The following is a 24,087-nucleotide window of genomic DNA, read 5'->3' on the forward strand; positions in this document are numbered from 1 at the left end:
TTGATCGTCAACTTGACGGGATAAGGAGTACCTTAATCCCCTAACCAAACAAATCTAAGTTTCAAAATCTAAACCAGGATATTATATTCCTAACTAGAATATGAATAACTGCATACTCGAATAAGGCTAAATCAAATCCCATAAACAAACACACATCTTCTTCTCCGCAAAACAAACCGTGAAATGAAACCCGTGGCGACTTCGGTACCGGCGAGATGGGATTTTGCTGGACGGCGCGACAACGGTCGTTAGAAACAGACGGAGCGGGGCTGTGAACGGTGAGGCAGAGACCGGTGCTGCGGCTTGGTGCGGAAGAGATCGGGATGTAAACGGCACGGCTGAGCGGCGCTTTCTGGGCGGTGGACTGCCGCTGGTGATGGCCAGCCAGTGGCGGCGTGGTTGTCTGTTGGTTGAGGCGCCTCGGGGTTGATGTCTGGTGGCGGCAGAGATCGGCGTTGAGCCGTGGACGGTGGCGCTGATGGAGATGCGGCGGCAGCGATGAGTCTGACTTGCATTTTACGATGCACAACAATGGTAAACTCGAAAAACAAAGAATCGCAGTGAAAAAAAAAAAAAAAAAAAAAAGAACCACATGGGCGCAAGGTTCTCAGCAAAACGTGGCAGCGGCGCTGCTGTGCAATAAAAATAAAATAAATTAAAAGAAATAAAAACAAAAAAACTCTACAGGACCCTTTGGATTAAGTGGCTCTGATACCATAAAGAAACTCATAAACAAATGTGAAATAATAAAATAAATAATACAAAAATTTTACGTAGTTTGGTCTAAGACATACGTCCTCAGATAAAGCTCAAAGGGTTACATTAGGGTCTTGTTGAATTGATTTATTTACAATATAAAATGCTCTATTTATAGATCTTACACATAAATGCAATCTTAATCAAATCTCTTAATTTAGAGTGATCAAATCATAATCAAATCTCTAAATTAGACTAATATAATATTCATCAAATCCTTAACTTTAAGGTCATTCAAATTTATTAATTATATTCTAACAAAATTGTCCATGCCTCAAACATCGAGAAACATTTCATGTTAAGCTTTGGTACATTTATGTATGGTAGAGAATGAGATCATAATAGATATTGCAAAACACATTTTTAAATATCATCGATGCCTAAAGGTCGGGCGAAACTTATTTAGAGACAAATATCAATTTAATAGAACACTTTTATTATTTTTTTTTAAACAATCTAGTTTGAAAGAATTTTATTCATCTAAAATCAAGGTGTTACATTTTAATTATTACTTGGGTTAAAAGGTAAGCCTAGTTCTCACACTTCCAACCTCTTAACTTTCTGTTACATCACTAATTAATTTCAGTGCTGATATCTTTATTTGGGCATAACATATGCTAAATAAAATACTTAAAAAAGGTCAAAATTTTTAAACAGGGAGCGTTGAAAAAGAAATGTCATGAGATAGTGAGAGAGAACATGTACATCCAGAAAAGTACAGCTAGATAAAAATATGTACTTTTTTCATACTTTCTCCCATGTACATCGAGCTAGAGGGACTTAAAAAAAAAAAAGGAAAAAAGCTGTGAGATGGATTTCTCATTTGTTGGTGCCATAGTACAAAAATTGATATTTTTATAATGGCTTTTAAAATTCTAGGGGTTGCCATGCACCCCAAGGACCAGATTCCTGGAAGTAGGGGTGACGGAATTCACGGTCAGGATCTCTTAAAAGAGATCCAATGCCTATTGTGATGCCACGTATCCCACCAAATAAATAATAAAAAATATTATTTAACTAATAAAAAAAAATAAAATAAGAAAAAAAAATATTTTTTTTATTATTATTTGCCCTTGGGGGTGGCCGAACCACTCCCAAGGGCCACCGTTTGGCCATGTGGGTGGCCGAACCACCCCCCAAGGGCCACCGTTTGGCCATGGGTTCGGCCACCCCAAGGGCCAAAAGTCCAAAAAAAAAAAAAATGGTTTGGCCCTTAGGGGTGGCCGGCCACCCCCAAGGGCCACCGTTTGGCCACGAAGCCACCCTAGACCGACTTATCTGGGGTGGCCGAAGCCACCTCATGTCCTTTGGGGGTGGCGCCAAAAAAATGATAAAAACAAAAATTGTTAATTTAAAAAAAAAAAAAAACTTAAATAATATTTTATTATTATTTATTTAGTGGGATAAGTGGCATCACGGTAAGCGTTGGATCTATTTCAAGAGTGACCATAAATTCTAGAATTTGAAATTCATCCCTAATTCCAGGGGATCCTGGTCCACATAAGGGTAGGTTCGCCTCTACAGTTATAAGGTCCTTTAGGAATTGGGAAGAAAGATAAAATGGGAAATAGTAGACCGATACTTTTTCCTGATCTCGCTAGGAATTATTATTGTTGTTATTGTTATTATTATAATTATTTTTTAAGCAAGGAAAGATGTACGCAGAAAAAATATGAAAAAAATACTACCAAGAGTAATATTATAAATATATTTACATGGATCTGCCTTCAGTTCCAGTGGTTCCCAACCTTCCAGTGGAAGAGCTTTTAGGCTTTGTAGAATAACCTTGGATCAAATTCCATGGCCTGCCCATGTTGGGCTTCAGAATAATCTGGGGAACCAAAGAAAAAAGAAAAGAAAAGAAAAATCGACTTCTTAAGGTATTTCTTGCCATAAAATACAGGATAATTTTTTTTCTTCTTAAAATGGGTTGGAAAAATTTCTTTCAATTTAAACTATTAACTTGACATATATTTTTAGAGCATGTGAATCGAAAATTTTTGTCATACCGAGTCTATTAAATTGACATTTATCTTTAATAAAAATCACATTATTTTAAAGATATATGTTAATTTAATAAATTTTCTTCGAAATATCAGACGAGCGCATAAGGACTAGACTTCTCTGAAGTCAAAAGAAAGTAGATACTTTAGTCCTAGTGCTTCAAATAAAGCAATTTTCTTAGAGTTGTCTAATCAAATTGAAAAAAATTCGTTCAACTCAATTTGAAATAAAACTTTGTTAATATAGAAATTCCAAAAGCTTTTAAGCAAATGAATCCCAATATTTACGTAAGTCTCGAGCTAGGATTGTCTTGCAAGTTATGACAATTTGAGCAATGGGATTAGGCTTGCACCAACCAACCCAAGTCAAAATTGGGCCAAATTAGTTGATTTTAATCAATTTTCATTTTAGTCATAAATATTCATAAGAAACGATGATTGCATTTTAATTTTTAGCAACAAATTTTCCAGTCCAATTTGCCTAACAGATTAAGATGAATATTTTACAGTCAATTTCTGCTCCATACCCAATATTTCAATAATTTTCAAATTCAACATAGAATTCTTGTAGGATCGACACAATTTCCAAAATCCCTTGGAATTCCACCTTACTCCAGCACCTTTTACCTTCAAATAGATTGTGTTGCAATGAGTGAGAAAGCCCGGAAATTGAGGTCAATTGCAATCCCTTCTCCACGTCCCACTCTTGTTGTTTCATTGGTACCATTGCAATTCTCTAACTTATTACAAAAATTGTAACATTTGGTCATGTAAAACAACTTTGTTCTAGGTTATGTAATGCCATAAATCACATTTTTATCTCATTACTATCCTGTCTGCTGATGTAAAAGTGCTAATAAACCCTTGATTTTTTATTGGCGGTATCGTCACGTCAACAAAGTGAGATAGCAATAAGGTAAAATTGTAGTTCATAGCATTACTTATAGCTAAGATGTTACACGCGAAGTTCTCACAATAGGAAAAAGGAAAAAGGTCTATTTAGATTAAAGAGAGAGAAAATGAATTGATATATGTCATGTGCATACGACGCAAGCTGGGATGCCTCATTAGTAATACAAAACGCGTAGTACCTCCCAACGTTCATCACGTGCACACCGGTGCATGACACAAACCAAAGCCAAAGTTAGAAGCTATACTTAATTATGAGTCATATCACTTCATTATCAAACTGCATGCGCGTATTGTCTCTTTAATTTGTTAAAGTACATGATTTTACTGTAAAATGGTAAAGAAGAATGGGTTTTAAGAAAATTCTGTGCAAAATATGCAGCTTTTAAAACTTACGCAATGCTTAATTCTATGTATTGTTTATTCTACTCCTTGTATCATCAGTCATATATGGCTGAGATATTGGACTTTATGCAAATTGGAATAAAATTCTAATGGAGGCTTAAGGTTAAATCATTCCCACAATTTTTGACCCAATGCATGTTTCTAATATTCAACAGCCTATTAATTACTCACGGTTGAAATTAATCTTAATTATGGTCAATAATCAACAGCCTATAGTACTTTTTTTAAAAAAATAATAATAATTAAGAGATTTTAAATTCAACCTACAAAAGATTATGAATTTAATTATTTAATTAGTACTCAACACAAACATCAGATTTGTATCATTTTTTTTTTAATGTTTAAAGACTAGTAAAAAAAATTCGAAAATGAATACCCAATTCTTAATTTGAATTAATAATTTAAAAACAAATGCAACAATACTACACATTTATGCCACTTTGCTGATACGACACTGTGAACCGGCCAGCACTTGTATCAGTCCTTTCTTTTAGAGAGAGAGAGAAATTCAAGGGCAAATTGATAGTATTGTACGTCTTATTAGCCAACCGAGTTAAAAGTGTGACGTACGTACGTATAACATTATTCAATTGATAAATACTTATTTTAACATGCAACTTATTAGGTTAAATATTATTGATGCAAGAGTGTGAACGGAGCAAAAGTGTAAAGCTTTGGTTAAATGATGACAAAGGGATGAAGGCTTCTTAGAGTGGCAACAAACCCAAGTCACAAAAAGAACGACCCATCCCTCTTTGCATCTTTCCAAACACACCACGGCAAGTCAAGGGTTTCTTTTCTCTTCTTTTTCTTCTTCTCGTCTTCTTCACCCCCACCCCCTGAAAGCACACGCAAATCCCATTCTCTTACCACAACCATACCTTCTCTCTTTCTTACACAAAAGCCTAATTCACCTGAATGACTGCTAACTGCCCTAACTTCTTTTGTTGGGTAACTTAACTGCTTCCCTAACCCCCACTACTCTTCCAAATTCAGGCCCCTCAGTTTGACATCGTAGCACAAAGGCATGGTCACAAGGTGATGATGATGATCATATAAGCTCACAATCATGGGGTATAGTTCTTGGATAAGCATGTACTTGTAACTTGTACTATGGTGATCATGATGACTAGTAAATTTTACCAACCTGAAACCAAACAACATAATCCAACAACCTTTTCAAACATTCAAAAATACTAATTTTCATGTTTTCTCATCACCAAACTATTTTTAAGTAATGCTAAAAATCATACTTTTGTTTCACTATTATCCCATTTTGTTGACCTAGTAGTGCCAACTAGTCCTTCTATATATATATATATATATATATATATATATATATATATATATATATATATATATATATATTAAAAAAAAGAATTGATTCAAAGGCTTAATTATTGGCACTGATAAATCAACAAATTGTACAGAATAAAAATATGATTTCCACCATTGCTCATGGCATACTACAATGGTCATGTATATGGATGTTAAGGGCATGTTTAATGGTGGAGTTATTTATTTATTTATTTTTTTTTTTTTAAGATTTTACTTTGGAAACCATTTGAAAAATAATAAAATATTGGGATGGTTTTTTGGCTACCTCTAGATTCGGCCAATAGGGGTAGCCAAATCACCCAATTTTTTTTTTCTTTATTTATTTATTTGTATTTTTATGATGAATTTGTAATTTCATAATGACCCATCCAAAAAATTGGCCAAAATTTGTATGAAAAAAAGTTATTTGTTACATATACATATATACTACAGTGATCAAGTTATTTGTCACTTTTAAAATTCTAAGGAGTTATTTGCCACAACCTCGAACCGACAAACCCTATGAACTGGTTTAACAATTTTTCCTTCAGAAATTACTAAAAACAACTTTTTTAATTATTTTTGAGAATTTAGAAAGCCCCCTAGTATATATCTTCTAGTTTTCCAGAGTAGAAATTAAGTTCATTATCAGGTGTCATAAATAGTTCGGAGCTAGCTACCTAGCCTGTCTAGAACTAAACTGCTTTTGTACTAAATTAATGTTTTAACTTTGACAAAATCATCTACCAATTGGTAGTTAATTTGGTAGTTGGAACTTGAGAAGTTGGACAAAAAGTTGTCATTTAAGAAAGATGATAATGTTGAATTTGAATCCATGTGCGAATTTTTTATGCGATTGGTGCTCATCAACCAAACAAAGACTAATCAGAAATGGTTTGACATTATTATCAACAAATTCTAATCCTTTGTCAAAATGCTATGATGCAGTCAAATTTAATTTGGACTCGCAGGCCGGTTGCATGTGTTTCTAGCCTTCTAGGCCCGTTTCTAGCCATATGTCAACGATGAAGCATTTTCCAAGTAATTAATTAATTACACTATAGGTGGATAAATACCAAATTAAGACCATTAAATGGAAAAATGAAGAAAGACCAAATTATACCAGACTCACCCCCCTACGTCGTAACTATTTTTCAATTCCTTCATCGATCCACCCCTAACTTTCTTTCTTTCTTTGTGGACACATGTAAAACCATAGCAGATTCATACCATGTGTGCTTTCAACATATATATCTGTATACAAGGACAAAACCGAGGGGCTAGGTAGGGTAGGGTTATGTGGCAATTCGTATTTGCGTGTCGAGTTCAGGTCCTATCGAAATACGGGTACAAGATTATATAGATAAACCATAACTTGAATTATTTAACTAAACAGGTTAGATTCTTTGATTTTAATCCATTAATTTCATATTGAATCTATATCGAGTTTACAGATCATGCAAAAAAATTGTCAACCCCAGCCAAAGGAACCATAACTTGAATTATTTAACTAAACAGGTTAGATTCTTTGATTCTAACCCATTAATTTCGTATTAAATTTGTATCGAGTTTACAGATCATGTAAAAAAATTGTCAGCCCTAGCCAAATGAACCATAACTTGAATTATTTAACTAAACAGGTTAGATTCTTCGATTCTAACCCATTAATTTCGTATTGAATTTGTATCGAATTTACAGATCATGTAAAAAATTGTCAGTCCTAGCCAAAGGGCTATGACTCTCCTTGGCGTTACCATGGCTTTTGGTTACAAACATCTTTAATGACAACATGATATAAATTGTAACATAAGGAATTAATAATCCTCTAAATTTATTTTTGAGTCGTGACATAAACACACTTTTATCTTACTTTGTCAATTGACGTGACACTACCAATTAGTTTTTAATTTTTTTTTTTAAAAAAAAAGCAATAATTGAGTAGCAGTACTGCATTAGCAAAGCTGGATAAAAGTTCGGTTTCTATCATTTTTCTTCATTGTTATATGCATATGCAAAATTATAACAACAGAAAAATATACAAAAATAATTAGTCATGTAAAACTGTAGCTAGCGATAATATTACCAGGTAGATTCAGTTGGTAGACAAGCACAAGCACCTATTGTTGACGAATTAAAATTGATTTTTTCTGGGTTACTGAAGAGAAAATGTGAAACCAAAGTGTGGCTACCGGCCAATTGATCCTCTTACATCTCAATCTCTTCTATTTTTTTCAATCAATACCTCTCTAAGTCATGAGAAAATACATTAAGGAAGACCAAATTGCTTCTAATTCCCAAACCTTATCTCTCTTTCTCACAAGAAAGCAACCCCACAATTTCTATAAATACAGTCGCCCTTAGGCCTTCATGACGTACAAAGCATTTTCATTCTCCTCTTCCATACCTCCCATCATTCTAGCTAGCAACTTTTGCACATCCTTCACACACTTTCTTTTTGTTCAAAAGTGAAAGATATGTCTCCTCAAGGCCATTTTCTCACACTTTTCATAATCTTAGCCTCTTTCTCATCATGTTTTGGGAGTTACCAAGAGGACCCACTTGATCCTATAGCCTATACTACATCAAAACACACCGTTCAAGACAAAAAGTACTTTGAGAAACGAAGTTTTCGTCTGACAAGAAGGCTTGCCCAAGCAAGCACCCCTTCAGCTTCAACAAAGCTGGTTAATGTAGATGACTTTGGAGCTAAAGGTGATGGAGGAGATGATACTGAGGTATCTCATTTAGATAATTAAACTCCTAGTTTTTGGTTATTCTTTTTTTTTTTTTTTTTTTTTTCGATAACCGGGTATCTGGGGCTTCGCCCCAGCCTCCTCCATACGGGTGAGGTAAAGTTGAACTTTTGTCCACAAGATTGAATGTTAGACCTGATGCTTTATAAGGCACCAGTGCCAAATAACTTACCACTCAAGCCAACCTTTTTGGTTATTCTTTGTTCATTTCTTTTTAGCAGAATTTTGGTTTTGAATAATTTTGTGGGTATGATATTGGTTTGATCTTTAAACACGGTTTATGTCTGCAGGCATTTAGGAAAGCTTGGAGTGAGGCTTGTTCTTCTGAAGATAGTGTTCTTGTGGTACCTGAAAACAGGAACTATCATCTTAAGCCAATTACATTCTCAGGTCCTTGCAAATCTAATTTCACATTGCAGGTGAGTTCTATGCATGCATGCATACTATCATCTTAAACCAACTACATTTTGTATATGCATGCATGTATCATGTATGTATATATACATCTGTAATACATACTGCATTTAACATATTCATATGCCTAAGGAAATGAACAAGTAATTGTGTTTTTTTTTTTTTTTTAAACTAGGTTTATGGAACAATCAGTGCTTCTCCTAGTAGATCAGATTATCAAGAAGATACACGGCATTGGATTGTGTTTGAAAATCTTCTAAATTTTAGAGTTGAAGGTGGGGGCATCATCAATGGCAATGGAAGAAAATGGTGGGAAAACTCATGCAAAATCGACAAAACACTTGTATGTAATTGGACTGAATTCTTCCATTTCATTTTCATCAACTTTCTTTCTCTTAATAGAAAACGAACTAATTATATATTATAATTATTTGTGTCTTCCATTCTTTTGCAGCCTTGCACGCATGCACCAACTGTAAGTTTATGGGTCCATCTACATATTTGAAGGCATTCCTATCAACTTAACAGTATATATATAGGCTTTTTTTCATTTTGATTATTTCTTGATTAATTTTTTTAAAAAATGTTTATAGGCCGTGACTTTCCTCAGCTGCAACAATTTGAGAGTATCTGACCTGCGGATCCAAAATGCACAACAAATGCATCTCACGTTTCAGAAGTGTGTAAATGTCATGGCTTTAAATCTCGTGGTAACTGCACCAGGAAATAGCCCCAACACTGACGGAATTCATGTCACAGAAACACAGAACATTCATATACAAAACTGTGTCATAAGAACAGGTATATAAGACGCAAAAAATCTTGTAGCTTAATATAAAACCTTCAAATTTCTACAAAAAAGTTGTAAATAAAATCAATTTTGGCTTTTTAACTGAGGATCTCCTATGCAAAAGTAGACGGTCAAGATTAGAAGATGAGGAAAAAATTCTAGTTATTTTTTCACTAAAGGTTTACCATTTGTTAATTTTATAATGGGATTTTATGTTTTATTTATTGAAGGTGATGATTGCATTTCAATAGTTGGTGGGTCAGAAAATATTCAAGCCACAGATATTACCTGTGGACCAGGCCATGGAATAAGGTCTCTAACTCAAACTTGTTTTTCACCTAATTAATAATGTTTCAACTAAAGCGATTCTACCAGCATGAAGCATGGATATTATGTTGCTGGTTTTTGTTTTACAATTTAATTATTACTTATTTGGATTATATTATTTTATTTGCAGCATTGGAAGCTTAGGTGCGGACGGTTCAAGTGATTATGTTTCAAATGTGATGGTTAATAGAGCCAGACTTTCAGGAACCACTAATGGATTGAGAATAAAGACTTGGCAGGTAAGAATTTGTTTTCAGATATGCATTTTTTTTGGGCGCTCACGTAGCACTGTTATGTTAATTTTAATCAAATTTAAGTGTTTAATGATTGACGTGCATGGTACATATATATATCATGTGAATTTATAAGCTGATATAACAGTCCACGTAACATTATCATGCTACCAATAATTGAATTTAATTGTTTAGTGATTGGCGTGATATATCATAGTAGTTTATAAGGAATTTTTAGTAAAAGTTGTAGTAGCCTAAATTATAATCTTGTGAAACTAAATAATTAATAAATTTATATAGCAAAATTCAAACAGCCTTTTTTGAAAAACCTGTGGAAATTAACTTTGCAAAATGATTAATTAAACCGTTGAGAACCTCTGGCTCCATGAATTTAGGCGCAAAGTTGGCCATCAAAAAGGAAAGGAAAAAGGCAAAAAGGGAAAAGAAAAAAGAAAATCAAGAAACAAACAAAAGTTAGGCACTTGAATTGTGAGTTATGTCAACGGTATAAGGATTGAAAGCGTAGAAAATGTTGAAACATAGGGTGCAAAAGCAAGGGGTTTACCGTTTTTCCGCCGTTAATTGTGAGATTTTTTTCCCCCTCTCAATCACTCTCACTTTGCAAAAGGCATCCCAAGGTTTATAAACACATAGTAACACTAAAAGAGAAATGCTATTTAGCGTTATTTATGACGTAACATGCATGCTTAATTCACCCTTAGATCAATCTAAGGGTGGATTGAGTATGTCACGCCAGTTAAGTATGTTAGGAAAATTCAAAATAGTATTTCTAATGTTAGAAATCCTCATGTATTATTGTGACAATGTCGATCAATTCTTTGATCAGCTACTGTTAAAAAAAAAAAAAGAAATTCAAATGATGATCGGCACTGTCACGACTACGTGGAGGAATAAAATAAGGATAAGAGTTTGGTTTAATTTTAGCAATGCTTTTTAGTCTTTCCCACTTACTTTTACTTACTCATTTGACCCTTCTACTTACTTACTCTTGACTTGTGGTGAGCTAACAAGTCAACAATTTTTTTTTCTTTTTTCTTACTGCTTACCTACACAAGATCTAAAAGTCTTGCACAAGTTCAACAACTAATTACCACTTCTTTACCACAAGTCAAGCAAACTACTTAGAAATGTTTAGCTTAATTAACTTTCCTTTTTGTCTCTCTCAGCCCACGACTATAAATTAACTTAATTAAAAACTGCATTAAACAAAGGAAAAAAAAAAAAAAAAAACTGTTTCTGAATTTTAAATTGACAAGTTATTTTGAAAGTTTAAACCGATAAAAACAGTGAATTCAATTATTTAATTAGTATTTTAATACTCTTATGTTAATAAAAAAAATTATAATTAATTAATTAATATTTTGACATTGAATTTAAGTATGCATGTGCATTTATTTGTCTTTTTCACCAAGTCATACCCATCAAATGTGTACTTGATAGAGTTATGCATGCGCACTTGTGTCTCCAAGGACTGCGGGTGGGCCGTGGGTGGGCATAACGAATTGATGATGGGGCAAGACATCATCCAACTTGATTTTATTTCATCACTTTTTACAGTTTTAAATGCAAGACAAAAGAAGAAAAAAAAAATCGATAATAAAGATGCCAGAAGCTAGAAGTGCATAAATATATATAATAATTTGTAGAATTAGAAATGCATGTAAAAATATATTTTTAATTAAAAAAAAAAATTCTAACATTGCAGGCATATAGTTCACACTTAACATATGTGTTATTCATATGCAGGGAGGCTCCGGATATGCAAAAAATATCATGTTTCAAAATGTTGCAATGCACAATGTTAGCAATCCTATAATCATAAATCAATACTACTGTGATCAAGATGAACCATGCTCAGAGGAGGTAATATTCTTAAGAAAAATATTTGAAATATTACAGTTTTTATTACAATCTCCTTACAAACTTACTTGACAATCTACATTAGTGCCATATGGCACAACGTGGGTGAAAAATTTAGCGACAAAATTTAACAGCTAAATTTTATTATTTGGAGGCTGACATGGCAGTTCAAATGGTTTGTACACTACTATATCAGTTTGTAAAAAATTTGTGATAAAAGTTATAATACTTCTAAAGTCATTCATAACCATAAACCCCATCATCATCACTCACAATCACAAACTAACATGATGATAACAATCATCTTATATCTTATGGCAGGCCTCAGCTGTGAAAATAAGCAATGTTGCTTTCAAAAACATCGAAGGTACCAGTGCATCGGAGGAAGCCATAAATATACATTGCAGCAAGAGTGTTCCTTGTCAAGAAATTGTATTGCAAGATGTGAATCTAGGCCTCCAAGGAGATGGAAGTGTCGAAGCCACTTGTGAGAGTGTTAAATTCACAAACAAGGGGAATGTCTCTCCACAGTGCTCAAATAATTGAGAGGAAAAGCCAACATGCATATTCTTACCTTGATGATGTAAATATATATCACTGGTTTAGTCAAATTTCATGTTGTTTTAATCTCATAAGTCATAAAAGAAATGCATGTACGTGTCATTGTAAATAGAGAAAGGTTACTTGAATAATAATGGGTTTGCTTTTACCATAGGTTTATTATTGACATTCATATTCAAAGCATTTGGTGGAGAAAATAATATCAATTTTAAAACAACCACTTAAAGAACTAATAACCAAAAGTGCAAAACTATCTATTTTACCCCCAACTTAGATTAATTAAGCTTTAATCCTAACTTCATGTTAATCATTTAACTAATAATTTAGTAAGTAAATGACTCCGCCTTCACCCAAGTTTGTAGAGAAAGAACTACGAGTAATGCTATAAATCACTTCATTATTTCCCTCCTATTCTTTAGAGTTGATGTGACGTGGTCTCCCCAACTATGAAAGAAGACATATATATCTCGGTTTCTTTCTAAGCGGAGAGGCTTTTTATTTTAGGCTCTTTTGTAACTTTTCTGACGCTTGTTAGAATGGACCTTTAACTCAACCGGGTATTGGGCCTCCAGCCCTATGCTTATTTTCTATCCGCATCACTGCTAATCAACCACTATATATTAGGTCATAAATTTTGACTTAACGGTGTATAGATATGCTTATTATAACAAACCTAACTAATCAATATGGGATTGAATTATAAATATGTACACATTTGTGGATGAAGGTATGATAATGACATCCACATTTAATAATCAGCTACGTGTGAGTGTAGGAATGAGATGGCCAATGTGATAGTAGTGGACAAAATTTCCCTTTTGGTATGAGGATTTTCCGATTTTAGGAATTTTATTATTGAATGAATATGAATTTATTAATTACTGAAACAAACAAAGTAAGAGGCCAACCACCACGTCCTAACCACAACTAACAAAGCCACAAGAACATGCTTAAACCTATGACATGCAAGAATGACAAATCTAAACAAACAAGTTAAGCTAGGATTTATTAATTTGAATTGCAATGTAATTCAAACAGTTCATAAAGAGGGAGTTGCAAAACTCACCCGCTTCGAGTAGCTTAAGCCAAATTACGCTCTAATTTAGACACTTCAATGGTTGAAAATCTCGATCCCAACAAACAGCTAAAGCAAGAGGAGTTTAATTACTATTGAAGACATTTTCTGAAAAAACTCTGTTAAAAACACTATTGTCTCTCTCCGGGAATCATATTTTCTTTCATTTTTATTTGTTAATGTGTTTTGAAGGATTTTTATTATTATATTATTATTGAAAAGGTATGATATAAAGGTGAAAAACAGCTTTTGTATTTTGTAAAGTGTTTTGTGTTTTGAATTGCTTGTTAATGTCTTCTACTCGAAAGCATAAAATAAAAAATAGAAAATAAAGTCATTAACAAACTTGAAAGAGATTTTTATTTATTCATTTGGATGCAGTACTAGTACTTTCACAATCTTAATTGCTGTTGAAGTCTTTGAGAAAGAAAATTTATTATCATTTGGCTTGAAGCTATCAATCTTTAGATGGAGGCTGTAAACTTCAATTGTAATCTACTTTCGCATAAATAGGATCGACAATATTGTGGAGAATCTCTTGCAAATCGATGATATTGTACAAGATCCTGGAGGCAAGACAACGATGATGACTTTAAGCGGCTTTTTTTGCATTATCATGCAACTGGTTGGAGATTATAAATGAGAATTAAGAAAATCAGAGCAATATAGTAAGCGTTTCATGGCTGGATTCATATACTGTGAAGGGTTATTGCAAACTTCAAGTAAAACTATACATCTCTTAATCGGGTTCGATCAGTTTGAGTTTGGATCTGTTGGGATTGTGATATGTGTCTCTTGTGTCCTGTTGTAGGACACGTCTTAATTCCAAAAGACTCAATTTCAACTAGAACATAAACCCAACCAAACCTATATATATATAATGAAAAAACTAAACATATAACTCTTTAACAACTTTTGACACATGTTAGCATATGAGGTAGCCAGCATCCTACATCGCATAGGGATCGGGATGTGTTTATATATATAATGAAAAAACTAAACATATAACTCTTTAACAATTTTTGACACATGTTAGCATATGAGGTAGCCAGCATCCTACATCGCACAGGGATCGGGATGTGTTTATATATATATACTTGCACCATTCTTGAAAAAACGCTTTTTAAAACCGTGTTGGTCGTGATTCGTGAATCGATCAGAACTCTGCAAATAAGTGTGCTTATGCGAGAGTACTATTAAGATGAGTGACCGTCTAAGAAGTTTGGTTTGGAGGAGTAAAAAATTGGACAATATTGTGTCATCGGGTGTGAGGTGTTACATATGACCCGGATGGTGTTAATTTCTGTAAGTGGTTGTTGATGTGGCTCTAATTTTTTGCTGAACAAGTGCCAAAAGTTGTAAAAGTTGTACACATGTAAGATTTCTCTCTCTCTCTCTATATATATATTAATCAATAGAGTTTTGTAATATTTTGCCAATTAACAAAACCAAGCTACTATGTAAAACATACTTAATCTCCCTGTCTCTCCCTTTTGTCAAAGGTAGGCTACTAGGTGTTGGCCAGCAATGAATATATTATCTATTGCATAGAGGTAGTAGACCTATATGTTCCTCTAGTGAGAAAGGACAAAAGTTGGAATCTAACCAAGACCTAGCAAAAAATGCTTTAGCAAAAGGGTGCATATGGACCTGACTGATACATTGAAGGGGTACTCTTTCGACTCACTCTTCTTCCAACCTTCATTCCAAAGCTTTAACATTCTTTTTCTCCATGATATTTTGTATTTTAGTTTTTTCACCAATTCAATTCCTAAACACCTTCTACCGATTGAAAAATTTTAAATAGAGTAATGTTAAAAACTATACTTTTATTATTTTTATCTTGCTGACGTGATAGTGACAATCCATTCTTATTAAAAAAAAAAAAATTAAAGACTAGTTAATTAACATTGTCACATTATAAAATAATAGTAAAATAAAAATATAATTTCTGTCCTTGCATTTTAGATAGCTGTAAAAGTGTTTTTGATTAGGTTGCCATTGTTTGAGTAAGCACCAAAAAGTTCATAAAAAGAATAACAAAAAAGGGAAGGAATTTGTTAGAGCATTATATATCTTGGTCATGATCACATGGAAGGCAGATCCACCCATATCTTTAGCATCAAAGCATCCTTATCGACAAAGAAGGTCAATCATATGATGTCAATCATTTTCTTGAATATATGAAGAATATAGTTGAAATGAGGATGATCAATTTCTTGGTCAAAATTGATCATGAGGACGATAATTTTACGGTCAAAATTTTATTTGATACATTTAATGGTGTACTTGGTACTATATTAGTTAAATTAAATGGCATGGTAACATATAAACTATTAGACCTGAAAAATATAATATGAATCACAAAATAGATCTCACGATGAAGATAATCGGAACCGTTTCTTTCTCTTTATGTTTCACAAGTGTTTGTCCAAGTTGAAATATGTCTACGTCTTCAAAATCATTTATCATATATATTGGGTTTTGGCACAAATAATCTGCAAAGTAATTTAAAAGGTAATGTTAATCCAATTGTGCAAAATATGTAATTTCAGTGGAGCGTTTTCTTGTTCTTAACCTTAGGTCATAACACATTGTTATATGGTCATCATAAGAACCTTCAAAATCAAAATGACCAGATAAGTGCTGCTGTTAATGGTATAAACATTGAGCAAATTCAATTTGAATTTAGTGAGAATTTGTCATGCTGTATCATCCTAATTTGATTTGGTTTCTGCCCAATTTATTTAATTATATTGTATTATGTCAGCTAATTATTCTCTATATATTAATTAAATATATCACTGCAAACAGGAACTGATCCGGATCAAATATTTATTAGTGGAATAAATTCACATGATAACCATCCACTCTAGCCCATCATAGGGATTAATGGCTGAAGAGTAGAGTACATATAAAAATTAATGGTCGGTGGAACAATGAATTGGAGAGTTGGATAATTAAGATCAAAACATGACTTTACATATAGGCATTGGGTTCTCAAAGAATACTGGATTTTGAACTTGTTGGAAGAATTTCTTTAAATTCAGGATATTGAAATGATATATGTTTATATTCTTATTCTTATATGCATTTTTAATATAAATTGATATTTTTTTTTAGAATACATAATTTTTACATGCATTTTAAAATGCATGTAAGAATCGCATACGTGCTTTAAATACAAATGTCAATTTAATAAACTAGATTAAAGAAATTTTTTCCAACCCAATTTAAAGAAAAATTGTGTTCTATCATTTTAACCCCTTTTGGTTAAAAACACATACATGGCACAGGTTGGTTCGGTCCAGCTAACACAATAATGAGCTGGGTTAAAATTTTAAGAGAATTCGCACTGGACTAGCCAAAGGTTATTTTGGTTAGCCGGGATGCAATTTTGGGTAAAAATGTAGCCGCATCTGACTAACTACTTTAACCCAAAAACCATTGAGCTGTTATAGTGCTTGATAAGACATACACATGACTTTGGATTATAAGTGCTTTGAAAAATAAAGAATATTTAAATTGAATAGTAAAAATAAATAGCTAAAATAGAGAGTAAAATATATGTGTTTTGAACAAAATAAAAAGCAGAAAGCTAAAATAAAATAAAATAAAGGGAATGGGGTCATCCATATCCATAATAAACAGACAGATTAATGAGAAGTAAAAGGTCAAATAGTGAAACCTCCAAAATGGGAACCACAACAAATTATTATGTCCCAAAATTTGCATACGGGTAAAAAGTATAAAAGAAAGATCTGTGTTATAGGCTATGGGCCCATCCAAGAGTAGATGAACTTTTTCAATGGGTCCAAGAAATATTCATAAATGCTAAAAGTACAATGCCGTCCAATAAAATAAGTACAATAATGTGCTGATGAATTCTCATCTCTTCAACGGTAATTCTGCTTTTATAAATATATCAATCTCTTTCCTATAGTTTGAGAAAATATTAGGATATATTTCTCTTATTTTTTAGAAATGTTATTCCGTCTCTCAAATTTATAATCCATATAAGAGAATGTTGTTAGCTAGGGTAAAAGTTTGGTACAGATTGACATGACAATTCATGTCGTTTCAGCCACTTTTATGACACATACAACATCGACCACTAGAATGTAAACTATACGTAAGTTTATAAAGGGTTGTGGTAAAAAGTACAGTACCACGAATATAGTACCACGAGCATTTTCTTGTAATATATAAAAAGTATAGTACCACAGTTTTATTTGTAAAAAGTATATATTACAAGAAAATGCTCGTGGTACTATACTTTTTACCACAACCCTTTATAAACTTACGTATAGTTTACATTCTAGTGGTCGATGTTGTAAGTGTCATAATATATATATATATATATATATATATATATATATATATATATATATATATATATATAATAAATTTACATTTCAAATTTACATCGTGTGATGATTACTAACTTTGATTGGTTGGTAAACAAAGAAAATCATTTCAATCTAAAAAAATAATAATAATAGTAATTGCAAGAGAGACAACCATAGACCAAAAGATTCAAGGTTATATTATAATGTCTTCTTCAAGTGTGAGTTTGTAAGGATAAAACTAATTAAGGAAGAGTTAATTATATGTAGAAAAAAAAAGAAAAAAGAAAAAGAAAAAAAGAGAGTGATAAATCTATGACTTATCAAGATATTTCTTCAAACGTCAAACCTAAAAGGAGTCTAATGTTATTTATCCTTTTATAATATTTCTCTTATAACCAGCAAACTAGAAGCACAAGGAAGGCAAGCATTCCAATATAATATTTGGGATGGACAAAGTTTTATTTGCAAAAAATTATTCTAATTCAGCTATTAAATCGACATAATGCTTGTTAATCTTATTAAAAATACATGTAATTAGATTATATTTTTTTAAGAATACATGTCAATTTAATATACTGATTTGGAGAAAAAATCTGCCAATTTAGGACGAAAAGAAGTATATTGTATATGAATTAAGTTCATTTTTTATATAATGAGTTCTTATCTTGTCGACATGTTTCAACACGATACTGGCTGAATAATTTAGGCTTGGAATCTAGGAAGCATGCGTAATCTACACTTATGAAGGGATCAGTTGGGTTGTGCTTTGGCTATGACGACTCTGGCTATTGATAGAGTGGGCGTACAATGTAAAGCCCAATGAAAAATTAATGGCCATATTTTGATTGTGTGCTCAAAGCCTATTGAGCATATGATAGAGAGAGAGAGAGGACAACAAAATGATGAAAAGCAAAAATTATTGGGTAGATTAACACAAAAGGAAACACAATGGGTATGGGGCAATCTCTAGAATTCAACAAAGTTCCACAAATATTTATGAGAGAGAGAGAGAGAGAGAGAGAGAGAGAGAGAGAGATGAGGAGGAAGTAAAAAGGAACGGAGACTGAGATGGGTTGTTGTTGGCTCTTCTCCAACACTAAATACTTATTTAAGCAGGCAAAAGGAGGTCTTGAGGTTAAATTAGTGGAGTTTCAAGAGCAAGGGTGTCTCTTGCTGCCTTCTTTAAACACTATCCTCCTTAATTGTATCTCCTCTGCACTCTCTCTCTCTCTCTGTTCATTGGCCACACTCTCTGATATATCCTTAACATAAGCACATATCTTTTGGAGAATGGAAGGAGTAGAAGGGACTTCTGCACCAAATGAAAAGAAAGGAAGATTCAAAAGAATTTGTGTTTTCTGTGGTAGTAGGCCTGGATACAAATCTACATTTAGTGATGCAGCTCTTGAGCTTGGCAAAGTGCTGGTAATGTGTATCAGTTTTTATCATGTCCTTTCTCATTTTTTGAGATTTTTCATGTCACTCAGATTGAGCCTTTTGGTCATCACAGGTTGATAGAAAGATTGATTTGGTTTATGGTGGAGGAAGTGCAGGTCTAATGGGTTTGGTCTCCCAGTCAGTGTTTAATGGAGGCTGCAATGTTCTTGGGTATACTTTTATATCACCATATTGATAATTGATGCATGAATTTTGTTTCCTTGGATTGCTTTAAGAAAATTTACATGTGTCTTTGTTTTGTTGATCTGTACTTGTGTAGAGTGATTCCTAAAGCTCTTTTGCCTCATGAGGTACCATTCATTCATTCCTCTAGTGTATGCTTTCTTTGACTTCTTTATGAAAGAATCAAGATGATCAAACCCCACTTGCAGATATCAGGAGAGTCCATTGGAGAAGTGAAAACAGTTGTAGATATGCACCAGAGGAAGGCGGAAATGGCAAAACATGCTGACGCATTCATCGCACTTCCCGGTAAGATACTTGTTAAATTACCACTTATCTCAAAAGTTTAAGTTAATAAGAAACGGTAGAATTAATCATTTAAATTAATATTCTAACACTTCTAATGTGTTTGTTCAATCTGTTTAGGTGGCTATGGAACCATGGAGGAGTTGTTAGAGATGATATCGTGGTCTCATCTTGGAATCCATCACAAGCCAGTGAGATGAGTCTTTTGAAATTCAGATTTCCAAATCCTCCAACTTTGGAATATGGTTTTCATGATGAGTGTCTTTTTGTTTGATTGAATCTTGAAACAGGTGGGGCTGTTGAACGTAGATGGGTACTATAACAGCTTGCTTGCCTTATTTGATAAAGGAGTGGAAGAGGGTTTCATAGAGGATTCAGCCAGGCGTATTGTGGTTATTGCAGATACAGCAGAAGAACTCATGAAGAAAATGGAGGTATCTAATATACATACAGCAGAAGAACTCATGAAGATGCTATCATTTCTTTTTTCTTTTTCTTTTTCTTTTTTTGAAATAAAAGCAATTTCTAATATGATTAAAAGGTAACATTCATATAATATTAGTGGGGTCGGCTGCTGAATTATTGGAGAGGATGACAAAACCAAATTTTGCAGGGAAAAGTAGGGAATGATTTTGTTATTGGTCTTGATTGCTTATTGCAGGAGTATGCACCAGCCCCATGACATGGTAGCACGCAGACAAAGTTGGGAAGCGTGCCATTTATTGGTCTAGTCAAAGTGGGGAAGCCCTCAAATCTTAAATTTTAATCACCTATCATGTTTGTGTAGTTCCTTTGTAATCAATAAGAAAAAGACAGCAAAATTGCCCAAGTTTTCTCTATCTCTGTTTCTGTCAAGTGGGAAATCCCAACATCCCAAATCTTAATCAACTATTTGTATATTCGTGGTCTTATGTATGTTGCAGTTGCATTACAATCAGGTAGGAATAAAAGATTCACAAGATTTCTAAGAGCCTTCTTTCTCTCTCTCTCTGTCTCTGTCTCTCTCACTTAAGTCATAAGGCCATTGACTCTGTCAAAAAAAGATATGATATGTGAATACTATAACTTTTATCACAATTTCTTATAAATTGACAGCGTACTATCACGTCATTCATAATTAAATTTAATTATTTAGTGTTTAACGTGATAACGTTGTGTGAGCTTATAAATTGTCATGACAGTCCACGTGACACTGTCACAACAAGCACAGTCAAATTTAATTATTTAACAATGCTATGTAAATTGTTACGTTAGTTTGTAAGAAATTTGTAATGAAAGTTATGGTATCTCTAAGAACATCTTGGGACAAATGTGGTGGGGGAAAGGGGAGAGAAAAAAGAAAGCTAGATGACTTTTCTTTGTGGTGATTACTGTTCTTTAGGGCTGGCTGCTAAGAGAGGAGGGATATGTCCAATTGCTTTCAATTTTTGTTGTGTGGTGCAAATTGTTTGGTATTTTGGCATGATGGTGTATTGAGCTCCTCATTTATCATACTCATTTCACACTAATTGATATGACGTGTTTTAAGTGACTTTTCTTAAGTGGTTAATATGAAAAGCCATTTAAAACACATCACATCAACCAGTATGAAGAGTACCTTCACTCTAACCTTTATCACAACTTTATAGATTGACTTGGCAATACACGCGGCATTGTCACGTTAACCACAATCAAATTTACCTATCTCGTACCTGATATGATAAGTATTATGTGGACTTACAAACTGAGATGCTATTGTTACATCAACTACAACCAAATTTAATTGTTTAGCGGCTAATATGATAAATGCTAGATAAATTGATATGTCAGTTTATAATAAAAGTCGTGGTATCCCTAACAACATTTAGGGACAAATGGGGTGGAAAAAGGAGAAAGAAAGCAAAATGGTTTTTCTTTAGGCCTGGCTGCTGAGAGAGGAGGGCTATGTCCATTTGCTTTCAATTTTTGTTGTGTGGTGCAAATTGTTTATTAGATTGTCAAGTGTGAATTGTAGTTTGGTGTTTTGGTTTGATGGTTCACTGAGCTCCTCTCTGCCCCACTACGAAGTAGACACCTTTGTTTGTTTCTTGGTGCTTTTCAACTCTCAATTAGGTTAAGTAATTGGGCAGTGTTCTCCTACTTGACTGTTTCAGGAAGCCATATCTCGACGGTAGGATTTGTCCAACTCATGAAGCTGAAGTGAGGGGCAGAGAAGAAGCCAAGTGTGGAATCACCACTACGTTCATTTATGAAAGGCACTTTTCATATTTCTGTCCTTTTGTTTGTCGGCTACAATCCTCTCTATTTCAAGTAAAATGTAAAACAGTTGTTTCATAATTAAGATGTTTTTTATTAAATGACGTGACAATATATTCATCACATATGATATCACATACATCATTGGATGAAAAAGAAAAATGATTCCGAAGATTCTCTTCCTTCTTGTCAAGTGATGCATTAGAATGTTCAAAGGGAATTTGCCACGTGGAAATAATTCATTGCAGAAAATACTACTAATGGAGAGTGAGCACGGGAATCAAATATGGACCATTGAAAAAACTACGACGCATATTTTGTAATTTTTTTATAACACTTAAGCCAAATTCTGCTATAAATTATTATCAAAATTACTTAGAACGCAAACCATATGTGTTTTTGCTCAATCATATAATTTTAATCATTTTACCAACTATAAACTGTCACATCAATTAATTGATAAAATGCTTAAGCAGAAAATCTAAATTCTCAACTTAATTAATTAGTTGTTGGGTTATTAATCATACACTTTTAATCGTTTCACCAACTATAGCCTGTCATATCAATTTGTAAGAAAATTGTAATAAAAATTGTACTACCCCAAGCATTTTTCATCTTACCACGTAGGTTTTTCATTCAAAATAAAGCACCATAATTTGTCATAAAGTCAAAGAATTAGGCCTGCCTCCTATTATTCAGTGACAAAACACCTTTGTTATTGAATATAGACGGTCAAGATTAAAACAGACTATTTTTAGCACAAACTCACTCAATACTTGACGAAGTTTCGGCCATCCATGTTCAGCAACAGGAGATGGCCAAGAGGCAAGTCGAACTAAAGTCAAGTAGCACAAATTATCACATATGTAGATGCAACTTTCAAACTATGTGAAAACCATAATAAAAAAGAATTGCCCAACTTAGGACGGAGATCAATATGGGACATAAATTTCCTCCGACCCAACCTATAAAACAACCGTGTGTCCTTTAGCATCTCGCATGCTCAAAAGACACATGATAATTTTATATACTAAATTAAAGAAAACCCTCTAAACCAATTCGGAGAAAATCAACATGTGCTTCAAAGGCGATCACCAATTGAGTGGGGCTAGCCCCAATTATAGTCGAGAGCACCAAAGTTTTTCTAAAGGGTAGTGCTGTGGCCATGGTTGATTGCCCACTCAGTCAACACAAAGCCTAAAAGCCATCTATAGGTCATATAAAACTGATAAGGATGACACACCTTGGGAGCAGCGAGGTTTAGTCTAAAAGGCAAAGCAAGAAGAGTATTATTGGGTCCAAGTGCAGAATAAAAGTGCAAGAGTTCTAGAAAAAGAGACTACTTGAAAAGTAGAGTGGTCAAAAGCACAAAGTATTCCTTCCTTCTCTGAATGGAAGTCCGTTTGGTTTTTTTCCTTCCCCTTAAGGGGTGGTTCCATCTCTCTTTTCTTCTTTATGTCGGCTCTAAAGTTCTTTCCTAGATTATCCTTAGAGATGAGCAAAGAGGTAATATTTCTGGCATCAAGGGCAGAACCAGAAATTTTAATGTGGGGGGAGGGCAAAACTATAAAGACTTTTTTTGGGGGGTAATAAATTTTGCGGGTCATATATATATATATATATATATATATGAGTAATGCTACGTAATCATCTCTTTATCGAATATCCAAGTTGATCCCCATAGTCCGATTCTACGTTTTCTTTGGTTTGTGTTTATTCTCTTTTGTTTCTCACTTTCTTGACCCTTTTTCTGTCTTGTGTTTGGTCAGACAAAAAAGAAAAGGCAATAAGTAGCAAAGGTGCATTTCCCTGCCAACCTTACCGGTATCTACATTTTTTTTTTTTCTTCATTTGATTTTCAAAGAGAATTATAGTCAATTTACTTGGAAGATTGGCATGAGCAGAAAGACAGTTTTCAAAAGACAAACATTCAAAACTGTTTTCACCTTTATGTTACCTCAAAACATTTCCAAAACTAAAACAAAAAACATCTTCCAAAACACATTAACAAACATACCCGGGTGTGTTTTGGCACTCAGAACATTCTAGAAGAATATAAAGCCTGACAGCCAAGAAACTGCCAAGTGCCTACTTCAAACCTGATCCAGTAAAAGATTACTTCAATTGCCAGATTGACAATTCTTTTATATCTA

The 24,087-nt window shown here is 33.4% G+C and overlaps 2 protein-coding genes across 2 annotated transcripts; both read left to right on the plus strand.

Annotated features, from left to right (window-relative positions):
- The first annotated feature begins 7,864 nt into the window (after positions 1–7,864).
- Positions 7,865–12,377, plus strand: LOC132184458 (polygalacturonase-like). Its single transcript, XM_059598103.2, has 9 exons — positions 7,865–8,125; positions 8,434–8,562; positions 8,733–8,900; positions 9,012–9,032; positions 9,151–9,358; positions 9,578–9,659; positions 9,805–9,913; positions 11,675–11,791; positions 12,110–12,377. The coding sequence occupies exons 1-9, from the start codon at positions 7,865–7,867 to the stop codon at positions 12,332–12,334; spliced, it is 1,320 nt and encodes a 439-aa protein (XP_059454086.1). The 3' UTR covers positions 12,335–12,377.
- Positions 12,378–18,661: 6,284 nt separating this feature from the next.
- LOC132184469 (putative cytokinin riboside 5'-monophosphate phosphoribohydrolase LOGL10) lies at positions 18,662–20,538 on the plus strand. The gene is given in 8 exon segments (XM_059598114.2): positions 18,662–19,198; positions 19,284–19,381; positions 19,491–19,521; positions 19,603–19,702; positions 19,820–19,890; positions 19,990–20,133; positions 20,361–20,375; positions 20,377–20,538. Coding segments are annotated over 8 exon segments (870 nt in total). The 5' UTR covers positions 18,662–18,841; the 3' UTR covers positions 20,431–20,538.
- Positions 20,539–24,087: the final 3,549 nt, after the last annotated feature.

Source organism: Corylus avellana, chromosome 2 (genome assembly GCF_965113065.1).
Source record: "Corylus avellana chromosome 2, dhCorAvel1.hap1.2, whole genome shotgun sequence".
Classification (NCBI taxonomy): Eukaryota; Viridiplantae; Streptophyta; class Magnoliopsida; order Fagales; family Betulaceae; genus Corylus; species Corylus avellana.

Excerpts from the sequence above, each read along its gene's own strand:
- LOC132184458 (XM_059598103.2), top strand. The coding sequence starts at position 7,865 with ATGTCTCCTCAAGGCCATTTTCTCACACTTTTCATAATCTTAGCCTCT. Across the intron at positions 8,901-9,011 it reads GCAAAATCGACAAAACACTT|CCTTGCACGCATGCACCAAC; the intron begins GTATGTAATTGG and ends ATTCTTTTGCAG. Across the intron at positions 9,359-9,577 it reads AAACTGTGTCATAAGAACAG|GTGATGATTGCATTTCAATA; the intron begins GTATATAAGACG and ends TATTTATTGAAG.